We start from the raw sequence: 19,417 nt of genomic DNA on the forward strand, positions 1-19,417 counted from the left end.
TACACAATTTTATTATGTTGTCGGACTATGTTATGTTCGCTACAGTCTAAGGGCAAAGGGCAGTTTCCATTATAAATATAAAATTATTTCTTTATATAGACACTTGAACCGCAAGTAACTTTTACACTAAAAAAATATATATATTAAGGTAAAACTTATTCAGTATAGTATTATATATATGACTCCAACTACAAACTGAAGTCTAAGTGAGAGAGAGAGAGAGAGAGATTTTTTTAATTAAGGCAAAACTTATTCAGAATAGTATTATATATATGACTCCAACTACAAACTGAAGTCTAAGAGAGAGAGAGAGAGAGAGAGAGAGAGAGAGAGAGAGAGAGAGAGAGAGAGAGAGAGAGAGGAGGAGATGGAGGTGTCTCTTGTGCTGAGAATCATTTCTTCCATAGCTGTGGTGGGACTGGTTGGCTTCTTACTGTACCTCTACAACAGTGTGTGGCTGACGTCCGAGAGGGTCAGAAGGAAGCTCCGAATGCAAGGCATCAAAGGTCCTCCACCTTCTTTTTTATATGGGAATCTGCCTGAGATGCAGAAAATCCAATTGCAGAAGACTACCACTCCAAACCACGCTGAGTTTGTAGCCCATGACTACACTTCCACACTCTTCCCATACTTCGAACACTGGAGAAAAGAATACGGTACATATACCATCCATAAATATATGCCTTAATTTCTACTTGTTTAATTACTACTTTTCAATGTTCTTCTTAAAGCAATTAGTTTTCTCTAGGGTTTTTTTCACTTCTTGTACCTGAATTTTGGACATTCTTCCAACTAGATACCTAAATTATTACTTGTCCTAATTTCATACCTAAATTGGTATATAATGTGACTTTTTGTGAAAAAATACTAACAAAATTTGGTCATATATATTGTACATATCTTATACCTAGCATCAATTTGGTTTATTCATGATCCTAGATTGACTAAAATGCTCTTAATTTTGATGTCTTATTTGATAAAAGTCATATTATATACTAAATTGAAACAAAATAAAAGTTTATATATAAAATTAGAACAAATATTAATAATTTAGGTACCTAATTAGAATAAGATCTAAAGTTCAAGTACCAAAATTGAAAAAGACTCTTTTCTCTAACTCGTGAAGAAAGATGCGGCATGTGCATGAGACATATCAAACAACATTTAATGGTGTCTCACATACTGCATTTTCATTTAGGATTTAACAAATTTCTTAACGCTAATCTCACATTCTCGGTTTCTATATATGATGAGAATTTTTCTATAGAATGTGTAGGTATTACATACATATGTGACTTCCTATATATTTCTCCAAATTTTGTGATAATTTGGAAAAGTTGGCAAAAGGTAGTAATTATTTGTTGGATTTATGGTCAAGTTTGGTTTGTATGTACATCAAAGAATAAATCTAAACAGAGGAATGGATAGAAATCTAAGAAGAATGGGGCTGTCCAGCTGTCCAGATTTAAATTGTGTGTTGGGCTTTTCTAGAGATGTAAAGGAGAGTCAACTGTCCAGCTCAGTCAATGAGACTGGCGGAATCAGACGATTCAGACCCAATACAAATCAATTAAGATGCTTGGATTGGGTCACCACACCTGTCGAGTTTGACTAGTTAATACTTAAGCCAGCCATATCAAAGTCTCAAGTCTCTCTCGGTCCATTTTGCTATAGATTCCCGGTCCAGAATTAAAATTATGTTACTATCCAATCATATTATTTGTTTATTTTTTTATTTATAAATAGAATTAAATATCGTGGTCACAAGACAATGACTACTTCATAGTCTACTTTTAATGATATTTTTAACTCGATTATAATAATATATTTTGTATAATATTTTATCCGGTAATAATATTATAATGTTATTGTATAAAATATCTAGGATGATTGAAATTATGGGAGTACCATAGGGCCACATCTGATATAAATAGAATATAACCACATATACATTCTCGAATTATCAATCCATAATTAAGAATATTAATTTTTAGAGTATTTTAATAGGACGAATATTATATTTTAAATTTTAGATGAATATTTAATGTTAAAATGATAAAATTTTGAGTATGTAAGTAAACAATATGTTTTCTATCAATCATTGAATTTTCAGTGGTGACCCCCAGCTTTGTTTAATTTGAAGTGGCATTCAATTTTTTTTTTTTTTTTTTGGTGAAGTAGGTAGCTAACAGTGGTTGGGCTTGTGTAGATTAGAGTCAAGCCCAAAACTAGCTGGCCCAACCTAGCCCATCATTTTATCAAAATGGGCCTTCATTTATGTTTCTTTTTCTTTTTCAAGTCCTTTCACTCTGAATGCATGTATGGTTTTTTTACTTTCATCATTTTATCACAATAAGCACTGACATGAAGTATGAAACATTGCAGGTCTAGTATACACATATTCAACAGGAATGAAGCAACATTTGTATGTGAACCAGCCAGAGCTGGTGAAGCAAATGAACCAGTGTATGAGTTTGGATTTGGGTAAGCCTTCTTATGTAAGCAAGAGACTTGCACCAATGCTTGGCAATGGCATTCTGAGGTCCAATGGCATTGTTTGGTCACAGCAAAGGAAAATTGTTGCTCCTGAGTTCTTCACAGACAAAGTCAAGGTAAAACTGGTTCAAAATTTTTGAGTAACTTTATTTGAATGATAGTTTTAACTTTTATTGCATGATTATTGTTCGACAATTAATGGACCCAGAATCTTAAAAGGTTAGGAAACTGTCTCTCACGCGCAGCCTCATCCTACACCTGGGGGACAACCTCACCCTGCAAGAAATAAGTGGGGAATGGGAGTTCGAGGTTTTGAACCCAAGACCTCTAGAAACCATACCCTAACAGCTAAAACTTTTGAAGTCCAGTGGTTATTTGATGTATTATCAAAGCTAACTACAATTAAACATAGTTGAGAGCATTGATATGATCATGTGGCAGGGCATGGTGTGGCTGATGGTGGAGTCAGGACAGTCATTGCTTAGTAAATGGGAGGAGTGCATTGAAGCCCAGGGTGGTATGACAGCAGAGATTGAAGTGAATGAGGATTTAAAGGGCTTCTCTGCAGATGTTATCTCAAGGACTTGTTTTGGAAGTTCTTATTGCAAGGGCAAAGAGATTTTCTCAAAGCTTAGAAGTCTTCAAGAACTCATATCCCAGCAGGCCTTCCTATTTGGAATTAATAATTTGGGGTATGTAAATGTCACACTAATTGACTAATAAGGTAGACCAACATACTATGCTTTAATTTGTCTTCTGTTGCAAAATATTCAAGATGTCTAACAATGCAGTGGCTTGAAGAAGCAGAAAGAGATAAGCTGCTTAGAGAGAGAGATAGAGTCATTAATTTGGGAGGCAGTGAAAGAGCGTGAAGAGACATCTTCATCTGAAAAGGATCTATTGCAATCAATACTAGAGGGAGCCATCAATGACCAAAGCTTAGACAAGGACTCATCCAAGCACTTCATAGTTGACAACTGCAAGAACATATACTTTGCAGGCCATGAATCCACTGCTGTTGCTGCCTCTTGGTGCCTGATGTTACTTGCTTTGCACCCCGAGTGGCAAGCTCAAATTCGGACCGAGTTGGCCCAAGTTTGCCCAGATGGCCTGCCAGATGCAAGTTCACTCCCCCAGTTGAAAACGGTATAAGTGTTTGCATTGATCTTTAGTTTAACAGATATTTGACATGTTATATTATCTAACCGCGAATTTAAACTACTTCGCCTAATCAATGATCTAGATTGTTAATCTATTAACATAACTTGTTAGACTGTCTGATAAGAGAATATTTCTTGCAGATGACTATGGTGATTCAGGAAGTCCTGCGTCTATACCCACCCGCAGCCTTTGTGTCAAGGGAGGCACTTGAAGATACCCAAGTGGGAAACATGGTTGTCCCAAAAGGAGTATGCATATGGACTTTGATCCCAACACTGCACAGAGACACAGATATTTGGGGACCAGATGCAAATGAGTTCAAGCCAGAGAGGTTCATTGATGGTGTGTCCAAGGCTTGTAAGTTTACCCAAGCCTACATCCCATTTGGGTTGGGTGCTCGCACATGTTTAGGCAAAAACTTTGCAATGGTTGAATTGAAGGTTGTCCTCTCCCTTATTATCTCCAACTTTACCTTCTCTCTGTCTCCCAAATATAGGCATGCTCCTGCTTACAAAATGATTGTAGGGCCTGGAAATGGTGTACATATCCTTATTCAAAAATCTGTTTGACAGATTTATAAGTCAAAATCATTCAAGCAGCTAGCTAGCTAGGTCTCTCTTGATTCACTTTTAGATTGTCGATTGTTGGAGTCATATATGTCATGTTTAGCAAATTTGGAATGTAAATTTGGAGTGGTGGAATGTAAACAAAACTTTTCTTTATATTAGTTAGTGTTATTTTTAGTTTTATATTGTCACTTTGGGTTGCTATGTCTGCATTCATTATGTAGTTAATGGTCGATTTGTGAGCCACCACTAGTCCATTTGTGCCAAATTCTACAAGATGATAATCAAGTCATCAAATTCTTCTTCAAATATTACTCATAAAATAATGTGCTTGATTAGTTAATGGTATTTTATTTATTAAAAATAAATGAGGTTAAGAGCTCATATAAATATAACTAAAATAAAAACTTGCATATAGTAAAGAACAGAAAAAATCAATTTTCATGCATAAAGTAGATAGATTATACACACACAATGAGGGTGGAATATGATAAATATTATAGAATATGGTAGAAGGTTTTTTTTTTTTGGCCAAGGGAATATGGTGGAATGGTGGAAGTTAAGTAGCAACTAGGAAGAGAGAATGTTAAGTCTGATGATGAAAATGTGGAGATTAGAAATTTAGAAAAGGAATATGGTGTGTTTACTGTTTACTATATTCTTAATCTATTATTTATTATTATTTTTTGAAAGTAAGGCTGTGAAATTATTTAAGAAGCGTCATTGATATGACCTTGTATGATTGTGGAAATAGATGTAAAAGGAAGTGGGTGTTTATGTAATTTAACCAAAATAAATGGCCAAAAAAAAAAGAATTAATTGTAGTTGTGGATAGTTATCAACTTATCATCCCGGTCCGAAAAATAGAGAACTCCAAGAAGTCGGACGAAATTCATGAGAAGCGTGATTTGGATTCGCGGTTTGTCCTGTTGTAACTTGTAACTTTGCAAGTTGCATAGAAAACATGACTTCAGAGTTCAGAGTTAGTGACCACTAGAAACCGCGATTCCGTATAACGCTTTCTAGACATTCTCCTTGATTGTTTTCGTGAATTTACAGAGATGGAAGCAAAGAGGGTATGAAAGGAGTCGCAGGTATAGCACTGCCTTCCTTTGCTTCACAGATGAAGATGGTTTCAGACCCAGAAGGGGGTCAGTATGACCCATCAAATTTATGGACTTTTGGGGCTCTCAAGCCTCCTGCCAAACAAAGAAACACAGGGATTATCCCAGAAAATCACAACTGGGAGTGCACTAGCTGCTGGAAAACTCTTCAAAGTATGCAAGAACAGCTTATCAGTTATCTGGGTCTCTAAGAATACTGGGCTTCTCATCATTGCTTATACATTTGAGAGTGAATCTCCGTAAGACAACCCAAATATCATTTTGTCTCTTTCTTTCTCTTTTGGGTTTATGTTGTTTTTCAGCATAAACAAGTTTATGTACGTGTTCAATTTGATTTTTACAGCGAGAGTTGATGCAGTGAACGGGTTTTAGCAATCTAAGGTCGAAGGCTATCAGCATTGCTTCAAACTATCATAAATGGATGTCCAATGGTTGTACAAGTGGATACTGGTAAGCTTGCTTCTGCATTTTCTTGTTTATTAGCATAGCCCTGCCTATGGCCGAAAAAATAAAATAAACATAGGTCTCTGCCTCTCTCACTGTCTCTCATTAGGTGGACCATTATTGAAGTGTTGTGTTTAACAAAACATTAACATCCTTCACTTAATATTTAGTTGTGAATCGTTTCTTATTGTTTTTTTTTTGGTCGAAATCGTTTCTTATTGTTTGATTATAGTATATACCACATAGAACAGCCTTAATAAACAATGAATTGCTAATTGAAAGCATTGAGCGCAGGACATGATCACAAAAATAGATATGTCATAAGCTAGGTGGTGATATAGCTGCATATGCGAAGAAAGTACTGTGGTTTAATCAAGAACTTTGAGAATCTGAGTCTGTATTAGTTCTAAACTCCAAAGGTTGAAGTATTTTCAGGAAATATATAGGAGCTGGTTGGCAATCATGAAGTGTTTCATTTGCTAATTTACTAATTTAGTCCAAGAATTTTATAGAGGATGACACATTATTCATACATCTTATCTAATCTAAAACTGTGTTTTTGTTTTGTTCATTCATTAAGAGACTTACTAATTGCCATAATAGTGAAAATTGATTTATAAAGGCTTTTGCAAAATGAATTGAAAAACACATATGGAAATGAAACAGAGTTATAATTTATAAGTCCTTGTTCTATTATCTTTTACATTTTTTTTTAGAAAATAAAGCTCTTATTTATTTCTTTCAATTTGGTCACCGCAGTTCACAAAAGTAAATTTGAGTTTATCGATAAATGTTGATTGTAACCGTGCATTTATTCTTAACCATCAGTATTTTGCCAGATGTGCCAAATGCCACAGCATTTGTTCACCTGTACACAATTGTCAGGTCAAACTCTTCATGCACTGGGAGGCCCGTGCAAGTCATTATGCGCTCATATCTCAGTAAATCCAACAAGATTACCTTAAATGGGTGGAATTTATTAAGGCAGTTTATAAATGGCCTTCTTAGGCTTAAAGGTGCTTTGTTGGAGCATCAATGGGGTTTTCAATTACCAAGGCGGAGGTCTTGTAAATCTTTTCGCTGCTTGGTTGCTTGAAGGTAATGTTCTATTGTGTTTCTTTTCTGAATGTAAGTCTTGCGTTCTGTCTTCTGTCACTACTTACAAATATACGTAAGTGGCCAAAGCACCAATCTTTACTAGTCATGGTGTGGTGCTGATGGCCATAGGAGGAATCCAAGAAGAAAATTCCGAAATATTGATTGGTCTTACATAGCCTTTCTATGCTTTTTTGTATATTGACCAATCATTTTTTGCTACCATCTGCAGGATAGAAAGGGATCAAAGGTTTACTATTGATGAATCGTTCTTAGTGGATCAATTGCACGGATATCATCTTTATGATGGTCGAGGTAGGTTGATTTTAGGCAAGTCCTACTGAAAAGGAAAAGTATTTCTAATAATCATAAATATATGAGTTAGAAAGAATTCTATCCCTTCCCAAAGGGCTACCTATCTTGTTGAATTTTTTAGTTTTTATATCCAAAGGTATTTTTCTCATAATTTGATTTTCTCCTATCATTAAGTTGTGGTTGTAATGCATTTATGATATTGATATGTTAAGATTTTGTCACTAGGAAAAGCTTTGATGCTGAAAATGTTGTGATTGCTACAAAAAGGATGGATTGGGAGAGTAGGTTGGGAACTAATTTGTCTTGGTATCAGATCTTCAAGGCACACGGGCTAGTAGCTAAGCCCAGAGTAACATTATTTTTGGCATTTGAGCTAAGTCACAACACCTGATTGCCTACTAGATCAGGAGATTGTAATACAGTTGGTGCCCAAAGAGAGAAGTCAACTTAACGGAAGAAGGGAAAAATTGGATACTCTAATTTGGCTAGAATTTTGCTGACAGAAAAAATAGTTCCATTGGATTAGCAATATTATGAAAAAATAAAAAAAGAAAAAAGAAAAAGGAAAAAGGACATGTGCTTTGTATAAATCTGTAGCCTATCATTCTTTAAATATTTTTCTTCATCTGTCCTTTTTGTGGAAAATGTCAAATGTGTGGTGGTGGTAGTGGTTGCTATATGTGCACTAATTTTTGCATAAAAAGGTTGTGTTTTGTTATTTTGGAATATGTATTCTACTAGATTGGAAAAGGAATTTTGCAGTAGTGCCCTAATATTTTTTCTTCTTTTAGGAGATTGAATTGCTCATAAGAAATTTAGCTTATGAAAGTTACATAATTGCTAATATTTTATTCTACAGAGTAAGATAATAGGGTTTACTTTTTTGGTTCACATTTATTGTGAAAGCAACAATTTCTCAGTTGAGTAATCCTTGAATTTATCAGATTATAGTTTAAATGTAAGATAAGATAAGGTGGCATCAGTTTATATAAATTTTCAGATTTTTGCTTGGTTGATTATAATGAAATCAGTTCTTTAAAATAAGATGGAAAAAGGAGTCCAATCTGAAGAAGTCGTGAAAGATGTGGTAGTTTCCAACCTAAGAGAAGGCAAAGATACAGAGCATGTTGGAGAATTTGAAAAGGCAGTGGATGAACAATACACTTAAATGGTTAATGTGGCCTCACCTATTAAAAGGCCCAGCGACATACTTTAATTCTTTGAAAATTGTTCAGTTTGGCTAAACAAAAGTGTCTTCTGGAACATTTTAAAATGATATGAAAACAGGTTTTCAAAGAATCTCGGCTGAAATATGAAAATCGTTTCCATCTTCAGGAACTAAGTACCACATAATGTTTTCCATGGACATGCCAAGTATTTTTTCTAGTTTGAAGAGCACTTATTATCTTAATTTGTCAAGTCTGAGAACCTCCCCATATATTAAGTTTAGGAACAAGTATTTTAGATGTAACCCATCTACTAAAACTAATTCTTTAGTGGTTTCACATGGCAGTTTGATACCTTATTTTTCTGTCACTTTTCCTTTCCAAGATTAAATATATTGTACATGAATATCTAATGGTTTTCTTGAAATTGCTCTGTTGCATCTCTAATATTTATCACTTGATTTGTGGAACAGGAGGTGACATTCAACTGAATTTAGTATAAAATTCATGGTGGAGGATTGTATGTCATAGAAACTACTGTGTAAAATAATTAATAACAATAGCAATTATGTGGAGTGGGAAACATAGAAGGAGTCCACGGATAACTGAACTTGAGGCACGAAAGACTCGCTCTCAGCAAGAGAAGAGCCAAAGTAAGGGCAAGGGGATATGTGATGTACCAGAGGAGGATGCGGTTACTGGAAAAGATGAGTCCTACCCAAAACAGAAAAGAAAAAAGGTTAAGATGAGACATCTCAAGGATCTGTTTCCAAGTACAGTTGAGTTTCAAGTGCGAAAAAAGGTGTGTACTTTGACAATGTTGTGAAAACCAGAACAGTTATTGAAAGTAAGAGGAAAGGTTGAATGTGTTGACATAATAAGTATATATAATGAAAATATTAAACTGTATGATAAATAGCATTATACAATTTATACTGTTCCGTAGATATTATAAACTTACTACCAAATGAAAATATTGAAAAAAAAAATTGTTACTGTTATGAAAATTAATTTACAATTTTGAGTTTTAAATCAAGCATAAATTGTCAGTACTAAACTTTGATAGGCACTCCACATTTTTTCTCTCCATTTTTTATATTTATTAATTTGTTTAATTTTAAAAGGAAGGACAAGTATATTTATTATAATTCTCATACATTTTTAGTTAGATCTTGTCTCTTATATGTCAACAGACGTGGTGATGGCTTAGTGGTAAATGACCTTATAGAACTTGGGTTGGCATTTTGTTTAAATAAAAACACTGGATTGTATGTTGATGCCCTTACATTTAAATGATTTGAATTTTGCACTGGTGTCAAGGTCTTATTTACATTTGCAGGTTGGCAGTTCAAGTAACGAAGAGCATCATACAAATGCCGGTGAGTTTTTTTGAATTGCAATTTATTATATCTATGTTATGATGGCTAGGACTCTGTAATTCAGTATTTCTTGTACTAAATCAAACAGCTGCTATGTCATCTGGAACTGCTTTACCAGAAAGAAGGAAGCTTAAAAAGTTGCTTGGTGTATTGAAAAGGTGAACACTTCGTTATGACATCCATGTTTTGGTTATCCATGCTATAATACTTGATGAAGTGAAATTTTTTTCTTTTCCTCTTATTAGTGATTGGCCTCTTCTTTAGTGAATTCATCATCAAGAAAGTTAATTCCTTAATGTTCTTTTTAACTTTAATTATAGGAGAGACTCACAAAAACTCTTTGCAAAGCCAGTAGATCCAGAAGAGGTTTGTTTACTTTATTCATGGTCTGTCCTAATGCACTATACCTTTATAGTTGCTTATTTATAATTCTTAATGTGAAAGGTAAAAGAGTATTATGATTTCATTAAAGAGCCAATGGATTTCGGCACGATTTCAGCAAAACTCAATGAAGGAAAGTACAGAACAGTGGAAGAATTTGAGGTTTGCTCTTAGAGTCCTTAGTTCTCTACATGTTTTTCCCTTTAGTGAGTCTGGGAAGAGAGAACTGCTGTTTGAGACTTCTCTATTTAATACCCCTCTCCTTTTGATGTTTGGTGAAAATTTGAGTGTATGTGTGTATGCACATTTGTTTGGATTAGACTGGTGGGTTGGGGTTCATAAGTTTTCTTAGCAAGCATGAATTTTTTTATATACTTGTCAGTATGTTTTACCTTCTCTTTTGTTTGAGACCCTTTTGGTTAATGGAATGCACGTACTTGGTCTATGTTGTTGCTTTTCACAGCCACTTGACTTGCCAATCTGGGTCCTTGATCGTTGATATGGTGGACAATGAATTTTTAAATAGTATAAAACAACGTTGCAATTTTGCCTTGGATATACTTTTGAATGCATGCTTTGATTGCCTTCTATCCATTGAAGTCTATTTTCTTTTTCTTTTCTATATGGATAATGAAGCCTTCTAGATCTGTAAATTAAACAAACTGTGTCTTGCAACCTTAAGGGTAGATTAAATGGTTATAGTTATATACAAAGTTGTTTGAGTTTTAATGTTCATATGGTTAATGTACAGCATGATGTGTTTTTGGTATCAAGCAACGCAATGGTTTTCAACCGTTCAAATACCATCTTTTATAGACAGGTAAAGTCCATAAAGCACTTTTGTTATTATCAAAGTTGACCAACATTTATGCTCTTGAAGTCTACATTTTCTCCTTAACTATATCAGATTTATTGTTTTCCAGGCTCATGCTATAAGAGACCTAGCGAAGAAGTTGTTTGGTGCTTTGAAAAATAACCCTGAGATCTCCGAAAGGGGATTTTCCAAGGCAAGACTACGAGCTGGTAAGAGGACTAAGACTGAAGTGAACATTCTGAATAGTTCTGACAGGTCAACTATTGGGTTGACATCAAAGGGTAGGTCTAAGTCCAAAAAAGGTATGTAAGCATGCCTTAAGTCCAACTTCAAAATCTATGTTTTGACCTTAGTGATTACATAGAATTGATTACTCTTAACTTATACAAGATACTGATCAAAGACTTATTCAATATTCTGCATGAGCTTGTAATTGAATACACATAAGTTAAGTGGCCGGTGTGAGTTTCACTAATTTGGTTATAGTGACTAACAACCTTACCTGATCAAGTCTTTTAGCATTCAATAGAATTGCACTCAGTCTTTTCATTTCTTCCATAAACAGGCTGTAAAGGTGAAAGAAGATCTGAGTACTCTGAAGTAGGTCAACGTGGAACCTACAGTCCTCTGAATACATTTCTCACTGAGAATGAGTCAATAGTGTCTACAGTCTATTGCAGCGCAAAGCAACTAGTGCAGGTGAGTAATGTATGTGCGTGCAGGTGTGCATGTGCTCATGGGTGTATCTTAAACAATTGTCCCAAACTTTAAAAAAAAAAAAAAAAAACAATTGTCCCAAACAAAAACAATACATGTATACAATATATTTAAGCAAACCTTGACTCGCACAGCAACCAATCAAAAGCCTGTAATTGAAAAGATGGCTGAGCTTTAGGCCTTACTTATTCATGTAATTGAGTTGTATGTACTTGCATATTGATTATTTGTCTTGGCTTTGCAGAATAAGCAGAATAGTATCGGGTACAAAGAAAGCTTGATGCAGTTTGTTAAAGATCTTGGGCCAACAGCTCAAATGGTTGCTGAGCGAAAGTTACAAAAATGCACTGAAGAAGCACTGAATCCTCGTAATGCAACTTCAAACTCTCAGCTTCGAGCCCTAGATCAATTCTATAATGTGGCATCATCTCAGAAGGGTATCAGTGCTGCTCCATCATGGAAAACACACAGTTGTCCCAACAACATCATCTCAAGTGCTATTGATAAGGGTAAGAACATCAAAATAGCTAAGGCGTCTTCTTTAGAGCCAAGGATGCAAGCTTCAAAAAATTTTGGTTCTTCTTCTTCATCATCTTCATCAGTACCGTGGCTTTCCCTAGTTATGCCTGGATTGAGTCAGAGTCAAGTAATTAGCTCCATGCATGGGTTGGACTCAAATTATCTTGGAGGTGGATTACTTCAACACCAAACTATGGCTGATAGAGTAAGCACAAACCATGGAAGTAATTTAGAGCAGGCAGGCCAAGCGTTCAATTGGTTTTGGCCAACAGGATCGAGTCAGAGTCCAGTCATTCGAGCCATGCATGAGTTGGACTCAAATTATCTCGGAGGTGGATTACATCAACACCAAGCTATGGCTGATAGAGGAAGCACAGACCATGGAAGTGATGTAGAGCAGGCAGGCCAAGTGTTCAATTGGTTTTGGCCAACAGGATCGAGTCAGAGTCCAGTCATTTGCTCCATGCATGGGTTGGACTCAGATTATCTTGGAGGTGGAGTACATCAACACCAATCTATGGCTGATAGAGGAAGCACAAACCATGGAAGTAATTTGCAGCAGGCAGGTCAAGCTTTCAATTGGTTTAGTCCAACAGAGTTAGGGCCACAACCTGTCTTCAACCAGCCGTTCTACCAGCAGCAACCAACATCATTTTTAGCAGATTTAATAGACGAAGCTGAGCCCTCACAATGGCGAGGGGGGGATACATCAACCTCCAGGAGGCAGCAGACTATTCAGTTATCAGACATTGATGCTTGGTTGTCAACCTGTTGTGATTAAGCGGGTGATGAAAGGAATTGACTAATTAAACCTATAATTTAGGTGGTGATATGTGCTTTTAGTAATTTAGGCGTTGATTATGAAATTCAAAACTTTTATTTTTCCTATACAATCGATCTGCTGTTGCAAACTGTGAACTTTTGATTATTAACATGGCCTTGATGATGTGAGTCAGTAGTTTTGATATTCATAACCATCCGCATTGCTTCACAGGCTCTCTGTATAGTTTATTGGTTTGGCTAGTCAATATAACATTATAACTTGTAGGAACTTAAGCCGTTTGATAATATAATATGACAAAACTACCCCTTATCTAGTAGAGGGTAATATGTTGATTATTCACACAAACACGCACAGAGAAAGCAATGGAGATTGGCGGAGCTGCAGCAGCAGCTGCTACTTGCATGCTTATAGTAGAGGGTCATACGTCCATGTCCATGGAGCTAAAATGGGTGACCAGAGGTAAAACCCAAATGGGAAAAACCATGAAAACACCATCAAAATCAAAAGCACCACCACCACTGCAAGCCTTAGTCCCAGTATACATATCCACAAACCCATCCCACGTAAACCCAGATGACCTCAGTGACCTCTACAGCGCCTGCAACCTCTCCGGCCACCGTTTCCCCAATTACGTGGACGCTGATGGGTGCCGTGTGGTGGAAGCCATCGACGTGCATAAGCTACGTGTGGCTCTCTCCCATAGTTCAGTCCTGGTCTCAGTCTTCTGCAAGCCAAAAGATGTAATGGGTAACTCACCATCATCATCATCTTCGAAGGAAAAGCAGCAGCAGCAGCAGGAGCAGATGGTGGGTTTCGGAGAATTGTTCCAGAGGGTGGTGATGCCTGTTAGTCCATTTAACAGTCAGTTGGTGGGCTTCGGCCGTGCCGTTTCTGATCATGGATTGACGGCCTCCATCTACGATGTCATGGTATTATACAAATTAAAACAGTTTTATAATTGTTCTTTGAATTTTAATCCCCAAGAGAAGGGTTAATGAGTATCAACAATATTTGTAGCTTATTCATTTACTACTATTATATACATTATACAAGCAATAGATGGTGAAATTAAGAAGTGTTCATATAAATATATGCTTCAGTGTCTCCCAGGTTATTCCTTCATTGCGGGGATTGGGAATTGGAAGGATGATAGTTAAAAGAATTATAAGGTTCAGTATTCTTTCTTAAGACTGATTTAATTTTTATTTTTTTTCTTACCTTTTTTTATTTTTTTTAACTTTATTGTTTGCTCTGATTGAAACCTTAATAACTTTACCTGTTTTTCGCTTATTCTTGTTTAGTAGTACTTTGAACTCTGGAGTTTTTATTTATTTTTTGTTGCTGTCATGTTTGAACAAAAATAAAAAATTTAGTTTGGTTATCTTGAAATGTAAAATGGCCTTGTTGGGGTGTGTAAAAACTTTCCACTTCTTGCAGAATACTCACAAGCAGAGACATCTATGACATTGCAGCCCTTTGCTCAGAGAAGGAGAGGTGATTTGTACCAATCTCTCTTGAATGTCAAAGCCTCAATACTTTGGTGAACAAAGTTTTGCCCAGAATATATGAGTTGAAATCTTAATTTTGCAATCTACGTGTCAGGTCATTCTTCAAAGCGTGTGGTTTTGGAGACGACATTTTGGGGTCCACTGCAATGATGTACACAAGGAGTGTTTGTGTTTCATCTAATTCTGAAGGCATTCAGATGGTTAAACGTGCAGGTCGAAAGTTACTGTTGGTTCCACCACTTTTGAAGACCTTAGCACACTCGAAGACCATGAAATCATGAAGTTAAGCCACATTGTATCCTCAGATGACTCATCAAATTCAAGATGAGGAGATGTTTGTGTGCTCTCTGTTAGCAAAAGGGTTCGAAATTTGAGTTTCATTGTCTCCATTTTGTCTTAAAAAAATTTACACCATCAAGTTAAAATATAACAGTCAAAATGGATTGTTTCTTTTTTTTTTTCCTGAAGGAGGGAAGGAGGTTGGTTTATATGTAAGCTACTTATTTGATGGTTAGGCCCTTCCATGTGTAAACAGTCAAGATCATGTAAACATTTGTAAACTGGAGTCACTGTTTGCACATATGACCATTTTAGCCAAATTCCCACCACAGTATTATGCTGTACTTTTTCAAATTAGAGCAGATTCTTGTCCATCTGTAATGCACTTTGCTAGGAAAAAGAAGGTTTGACAAAAGAGGTTACCCCATAATGTTCTTTGGCATAAAATTATCTCACCGCCAAAGTAAAGTAGCCCTTTAAGATAATGCAAAATTGCTTCCCTTTTTTAATGCATATCAACTTTACCCATACAGAACCTTGCACAAGAAAGTTCTCTCAACTTCTCTCTTTTCTTCAATTAGCCTGACATGGGGAAACTCTGGGTTGAAGTGTGCCTGATATCTGCTAGAGGGCTCCGGCGTTCGTCTTCCCTATTCAAGCTCCAATGGTATGCTGTTGGGTGGACTAATCCCAACAACAAATACTGCACCAAGATTGATGCATCTGGGAATGCAAACCCAGAATGGAAAACCAAGTTTGCTACTTTGATTGAGGACTCAGAATCATACTTGCATGATCTAGCACTGCACATTGAAGTGTATAGTAGAGAGCCTATATTCCTCAGAGAAAGGCTTCAGGGTACAGCAACTATTGTCTTGAAAGAGTTTCTGGCTAAGCATAACAAGAATTCTGAGGTTCCAAGGCATGGAGCTGAAGAAGTTGGGAGCTATCAATTGCGAAAAAAGAACTCCAACAAACCTCAAGGGTTTGTTGACGTTTCAATACGTATTTCTGAAGATATGGAAGAGAGAAGCATATACATAGGTACTCATAATTCATGGGGTAAAGTAATCTTCCAAAACTCTCAAAGATCTAACCTTGACTTTCCCAGAAAACTTTAGAAAGTCTGCATTTCGAGTTTGTTTCTTATGTGATTCATATTTTCCAGTTTAATTTCTCGTGTAAATTCTTTAAGTTCTGTTTTGTAGGCAGTGAGGGAGGACCTGTGGATCACAACAATACTATGATAACCTTGGCTACTGGAGACGGGTCAACACCAACACTACAACCTCTAGCTCCACAGCATAGGCCAGAAAATCAGTTCCGGATCAATTCCCCATATGCACATCCAATGCCTTTCCCTACAAACTATTCCAACCCATCTGCAACTGGACCAAGCTACCCGCCAGCAACCGGACCAAGCTACCCGCCAGCAACTGGACCAAGCTATCAGCCGCCTCGAACTCCTTCACCACCTCCCCCACCTTCTAATGTTGGGTACATACCCACTCTTCTCCTAAGAACAGATCGAATGCCTCAAGCCTATATTAATATGCCATCATCTGGAGCACCGCCTGGCCACAGTGGAGCACCGCCTGGTCATGGCAGAGCACCTGGTTTTGGAATGGGAATTGGAGCTGGAGCGCTGGCAGCTGGTGCTGTGATCTTTGGGGATGACTTTATGTCAGGGTTTGATGTTCCTTCAGGCTTACAAGATGCTAGTCTTACCATATCAACTGATCCTCCTTATTTCTAACCAAGTTTGTAATTAGTATCAGTAATCATGTTTTAATAAATTAACCAGTAGAAAGACACTTCAACTTGTTTATCTGATATTGTTCGACTCTCTTTCTTACAATATGATATCAGTACAGAGCAAGAATGCTCACAGGGTTTGCTCCATTCCCAAATCACAGATGATCAAATGAAAAACTATTGGTCACTTATTAATTACAGCTACTGTATATCGAAGTATATATGGGCATTCCGCATTTCTTTGTTGAACATAGTTTCCAACGTCCTAAGCACTTCACATATAAACTCAGAACATTCTGATGTTAGTTTTCTTCATCAAGCCCACCATTTTTCTTCATGAGATACTAACAAGGGGTTTAGCCATATAGGAAACTTCAAACTATAACTTGTAGAGTCTGCTCCTGCGAATTTTCAAAAGCTCTTTGCAGAAATTTCTGAACTACTGAAACAAACTCATCAACTTTCTCTTCATGTGGCAAGTGCCCACATTGCTTTATTACTTCAAGGCAAGATCCAGGTATGGCTCGTGAAAGTCTCTCAGCATTCCACGAGGGGACAATCCGGTCATTGTCACCCGTAACAATCAGGACTGAGTTTCAAAGAGAGAATGACTTAGTATCAGCATTAACAATGTATCTGCACCACTAAAAATAAAAACTAGTTGTCTGGTCTAAGGAGACTTTCCTCCTACTGTCTTACCTGATTGAAGTTTGCCTTCCAATTGACTATTTCAATATCAGGCTTCAACCCATTTTTACACCAAGTGGGAAAACTATAGGGTTATAACCGTTACCTGGACATGAGATATCACGAAGTCTTTTTGCCAATGGTGGTTTTGATTCAGAGGAAGTGTCTGTAAGCATTGCTACTGTGTACTCCGCAAGTGCCTTGTCCCAACCCTTGGTCCTCAATGGCTGCATGTGGTACTAACAGGTGAGCATTCTGCTCCACAAAATCAAAAGCATAAAAGAAGGCAAAACTATTAACGATAATAACCTTCGTGTAACCATTTATGACATGTTCAGTGACTTGATTCGAGTCATACCATGCATTCCTAACAGCAGCAACACCAAATTTATCAATGACCATCCTTATCTGAGCATCATGTGGTAAGTCACTGTCAGATATAGCACATGTATCTAAAAGGAGGGGGGGTAAGAGGAATATAGCAAAAAAGAGGGCAACAATATTCAGGAAAACAATTATCAGTTATATCTTGAATATATCTTGAACAACAAAACATACTCAAATAGATAACCATTGTACTGGATTAAACAGATTTTTCTAAGCCATTTGACGTTTAGCTTTGGTTGGCTGGAACATTAATTCAATTTGAGAGTTTCTGAAAGCTCAAGTCAAATACAGCACAATATCATCCAGGAGAGAAATTCATTACCAGCATTACAGCCAGGGTAGAGCGTAGAATAGCTGACAAGAATTTCTTATACAAGGAATTGAGCATAACTGTCATCCCTTTCACCATTCCCACTATTGCCTGTAAAATAAATCTAGTAAACTTGGACAAAATCTTGGAAATCTGGATAAATGGATTCCCTAGAGTGTTTGAATTTGACCCATCTTCTTTAGTCTGGTTATCTTCTCCCGACTGATTTCCCTCAACAGCGTTTCCAATAGTACGTGGGGCCAAAATCACTGGAGCAACTAGGATCAGAGCAGCAACACGTTCTGGGGCTTCAAAATAGGAATCAACTGCTACAAGAGAACCAGCTGAATGCCTGAGATTTTGGAGAGATATTGGCTTTCAGATTTAAATTTATAATAACAATAATCATAATTGAGAAACTTTATTATTTCTCCTAAAGATTTTATATATAGTCAAAAGGCAAAAAATGAGACTTAATCTCAATGGGAGTACGAAACAAATTGACTTCTCAGCTGAGAAGTACATACCCCACCAAAATTGCCTTCTCGGCTGCTAGAAAATCAATGAAGTACAAGGTAGCAAGCACTGAAAATGCCATGGAATATGGATTCACTGGTTTTGATTCCCCACTTCCAGAAGATGACTGCCTGAAAAGGTTTACTCTTGATGTCAACCCAAAGGCTGGTCTATCAAAGGCAAGAACTTTGGAACCAATGACCTCTGCCAACGGCTTCATAACTCGATTCCACGAGAAAACTGAGGCTCCAAAGCCATGTAACAAAATCATAGGAAGGCCAACCTTCTTAGTCTGGCTAGAGATAGTCTCAGTCTCATGTGGCTGTGATTGTGCCTCATATACCTTGTGGTGCACCTCCACTCCTCTAAACTCACAAAAACAACTATCTGGGTCTGCTAACAGTTTTGGATCCACCAGTTCATCTTGATCTATGCCAGCTATTCCCTTCCTTTTCTGCTTTGTTAGCGCATCCAGCAATTGCTCTGGTGGAGATTCGAAGTAAGCTCAAAAACACACGCACACACACACACAAAAGGCGCAGTAACAAGTAACATCAGACCCGTACCACATATAAAATACCAATTCATTGGTTTGGTTACCATAAAGGCATAAAGCAAAACAAGAACCATGGTAAAAAAAAAAAAAAAAAAAAAAAAGCAAAACAAGAATAAAGAATGTTATGAAGAAAAGTACATTAAAATGCATACAGAAGAACAGAAATGCATATAAGATAAGGAATTGGGGTACCAGAACCTGAATATTGGGCACCGGAGCCACTGACTGAAGAAGCAGAAGCAACTGGGAAAGATTTAAGAATGGTGTAGTTTTTGGTATCTGACCCAAATCTTGAAGAAAAGCTTAAGCTGATACTATTTCCATGAAAGCTTGAAACTTTGCTATAACTCTTAAGCAAGAGCAAGTCTGGGAACACCCCTACCCCAGCACTGCTCTTCATATGGATTTTGGCGCTGCGCTCAGCCCCCAACCTGATTTTGAAGCACATGGATATATTG

General features: G+C 36.8%; 5 protein-coding genes across 7 annotated transcripts; 4 read left to right on the forward strand and 1 right to left on the reverse strand.

The window, feature by feature from the left end:
• The first annotated feature begins 313 nt into the window (after positions 1–313).
• Positions 314–4,242, forward strand: LOC147289697 (cytochrome P450 714A1-like). Its single transcript, XM_086236163.1, has 5 exons — positions 314–656; positions 2,386–2,612; positions 2,938–3,188; positions 3,288–3,642; positions 3,798–4,242. Exons 1-5 carry the CDS (start codon positions 368–370, stop codon positions 4,224–4,226), a joined length of 1,551 nt encoding a protein of 516 aa, XP_086092289.1. The 5' UTR covers positions 314–367; the 3' UTR covers positions 4,227–4,242.
• Positions 4,243–5,255: 1,013 nt separating this feature from the next.
• LOC147289698 (uncharacterized) lies at positions 5,256–13,126 on the forward strand. 2 transcript variants are annotated; one of them, XM_086236071.1, is made up of 13 exons: positions 5,256–5,586; positions 5,691–5,797; positions 6,620–6,889; positions 7,119–7,201; positions 8,841–9,169; positions 9,707–9,746; positions 9,835–9,904; positions 10,067–10,112; positions 10,191–10,289; positions 10,879–10,947; positions 11,051–11,243; positions 11,507–11,640; positions 11,903–13,126. In XM_086236071.1, exons 5-13 carry the CDS (start codon positions 8,936–8,938, stop codon positions 12,956–12,958), a joined length of 1,941 nt encoding a protein of 646 aa, XP_086092197.1. In that variant the 5' UTR covers positions 5,256–5,586; positions 5,691–5,797; positions 6,620–6,889; positions 7,119–7,201; positions 8,841–8,935; the 3' UTR covers positions 12,959–13,126. The 2 variants fall into 2 exon arrangements, with proteins under 2 accessions (XP_086092197.1, XP_086092194.1); XM_086236068.1 differs by having other exon boundaries at positions 6,631–6,889.
• Positions 13,127–13,298: 172 nt separating this feature from the next.
• Positions 13,299–14,853, forward strand: LOC147289699 (Acyl-CoA N-acyltransferases (NAT) superfamily protein). The gene is made up of 4 exons (XM_086236081.1): positions 13,299–13,890; positions 14,072–14,130; positions 14,399–14,455; positions 14,564–14,853. Exons 1-4 carry the CDS (start codon positions 13,324–13,326, stop codon positions 14,748–14,750), a joined length of 870 nt encoding a protein of 289 aa, XP_086092207.1. The 5' UTR covers positions 13,299–13,323; the 3' UTR covers positions 14,751–14,853.
• A 358-nt stretch (positions 14,854–15,211) lies between these two features.
• LOC147289700 (Calcium-dependent lipid-binding (CaLB domain) family protein) lies at positions 15,212–16,646 on the forward strand. Of its 2 annotated transcripts, none has more exons than XM_086236079.1 (2): positions 15,212–15,810; positions 15,957–16,646. In XM_086236079.1, the coding sequence occupies exons 1-2, from the start codon at positions 15,336–15,338 to the stop codon at positions 16,502–16,504; spliced, it is 1,023 nt and encodes a 340-aa protein (XP_086092205.1). In that variant the 5' UTR covers positions 15,212–15,335; the 3' UTR covers positions 16,505–16,646. The 2 variants fall into 2 exon arrangements, with proteins under 2 accessions (XP_086092205.1, XP_086092206.1); XM_086236080.1 differs by having other exon boundaries at positions 15,212–15,792.
• LOC147289701 (alpha/beta-Hydrolases superfamily protein) lies at positions 16,559–19,414 on the reverse strand. The gene is made up of 6 exons (XM_086236072.1): positions 19,158–19,414; positions 18,415–18,886; positions 17,900–18,239; positions 17,500–17,598; positions 17,297–17,417; positions 16,559–17,092 (listed from the first exon to the last, which is right to left on the reverse strand). Exons 1-6 carry the CDS (start codon positions 19,405–19,407, stop codon positions 16,878–16,880), a joined length of 1,497 nt encoding a protein of 498 aa, XP_086092198.1. The 5' UTR covers positions 19,408–19,414; the 3' UTR covers positions 16,559–16,877.
• Between the last annotated feature and the right edge of the window lie 3 nt (positions 19,415–19,417).

This window comes from Dryas octopetala, chromosome 3 (assembly GCF_963921425.1).
Source record: "Dryas octopetala chromosome 3, drDryOcto1.1, whole genome shotgun sequence".
NCBI lineage: Eukaryota > Viridiplantae > Streptophyta > Magnoliopsida > Rosales > Rosaceae > Dryas > Dryas octopetala.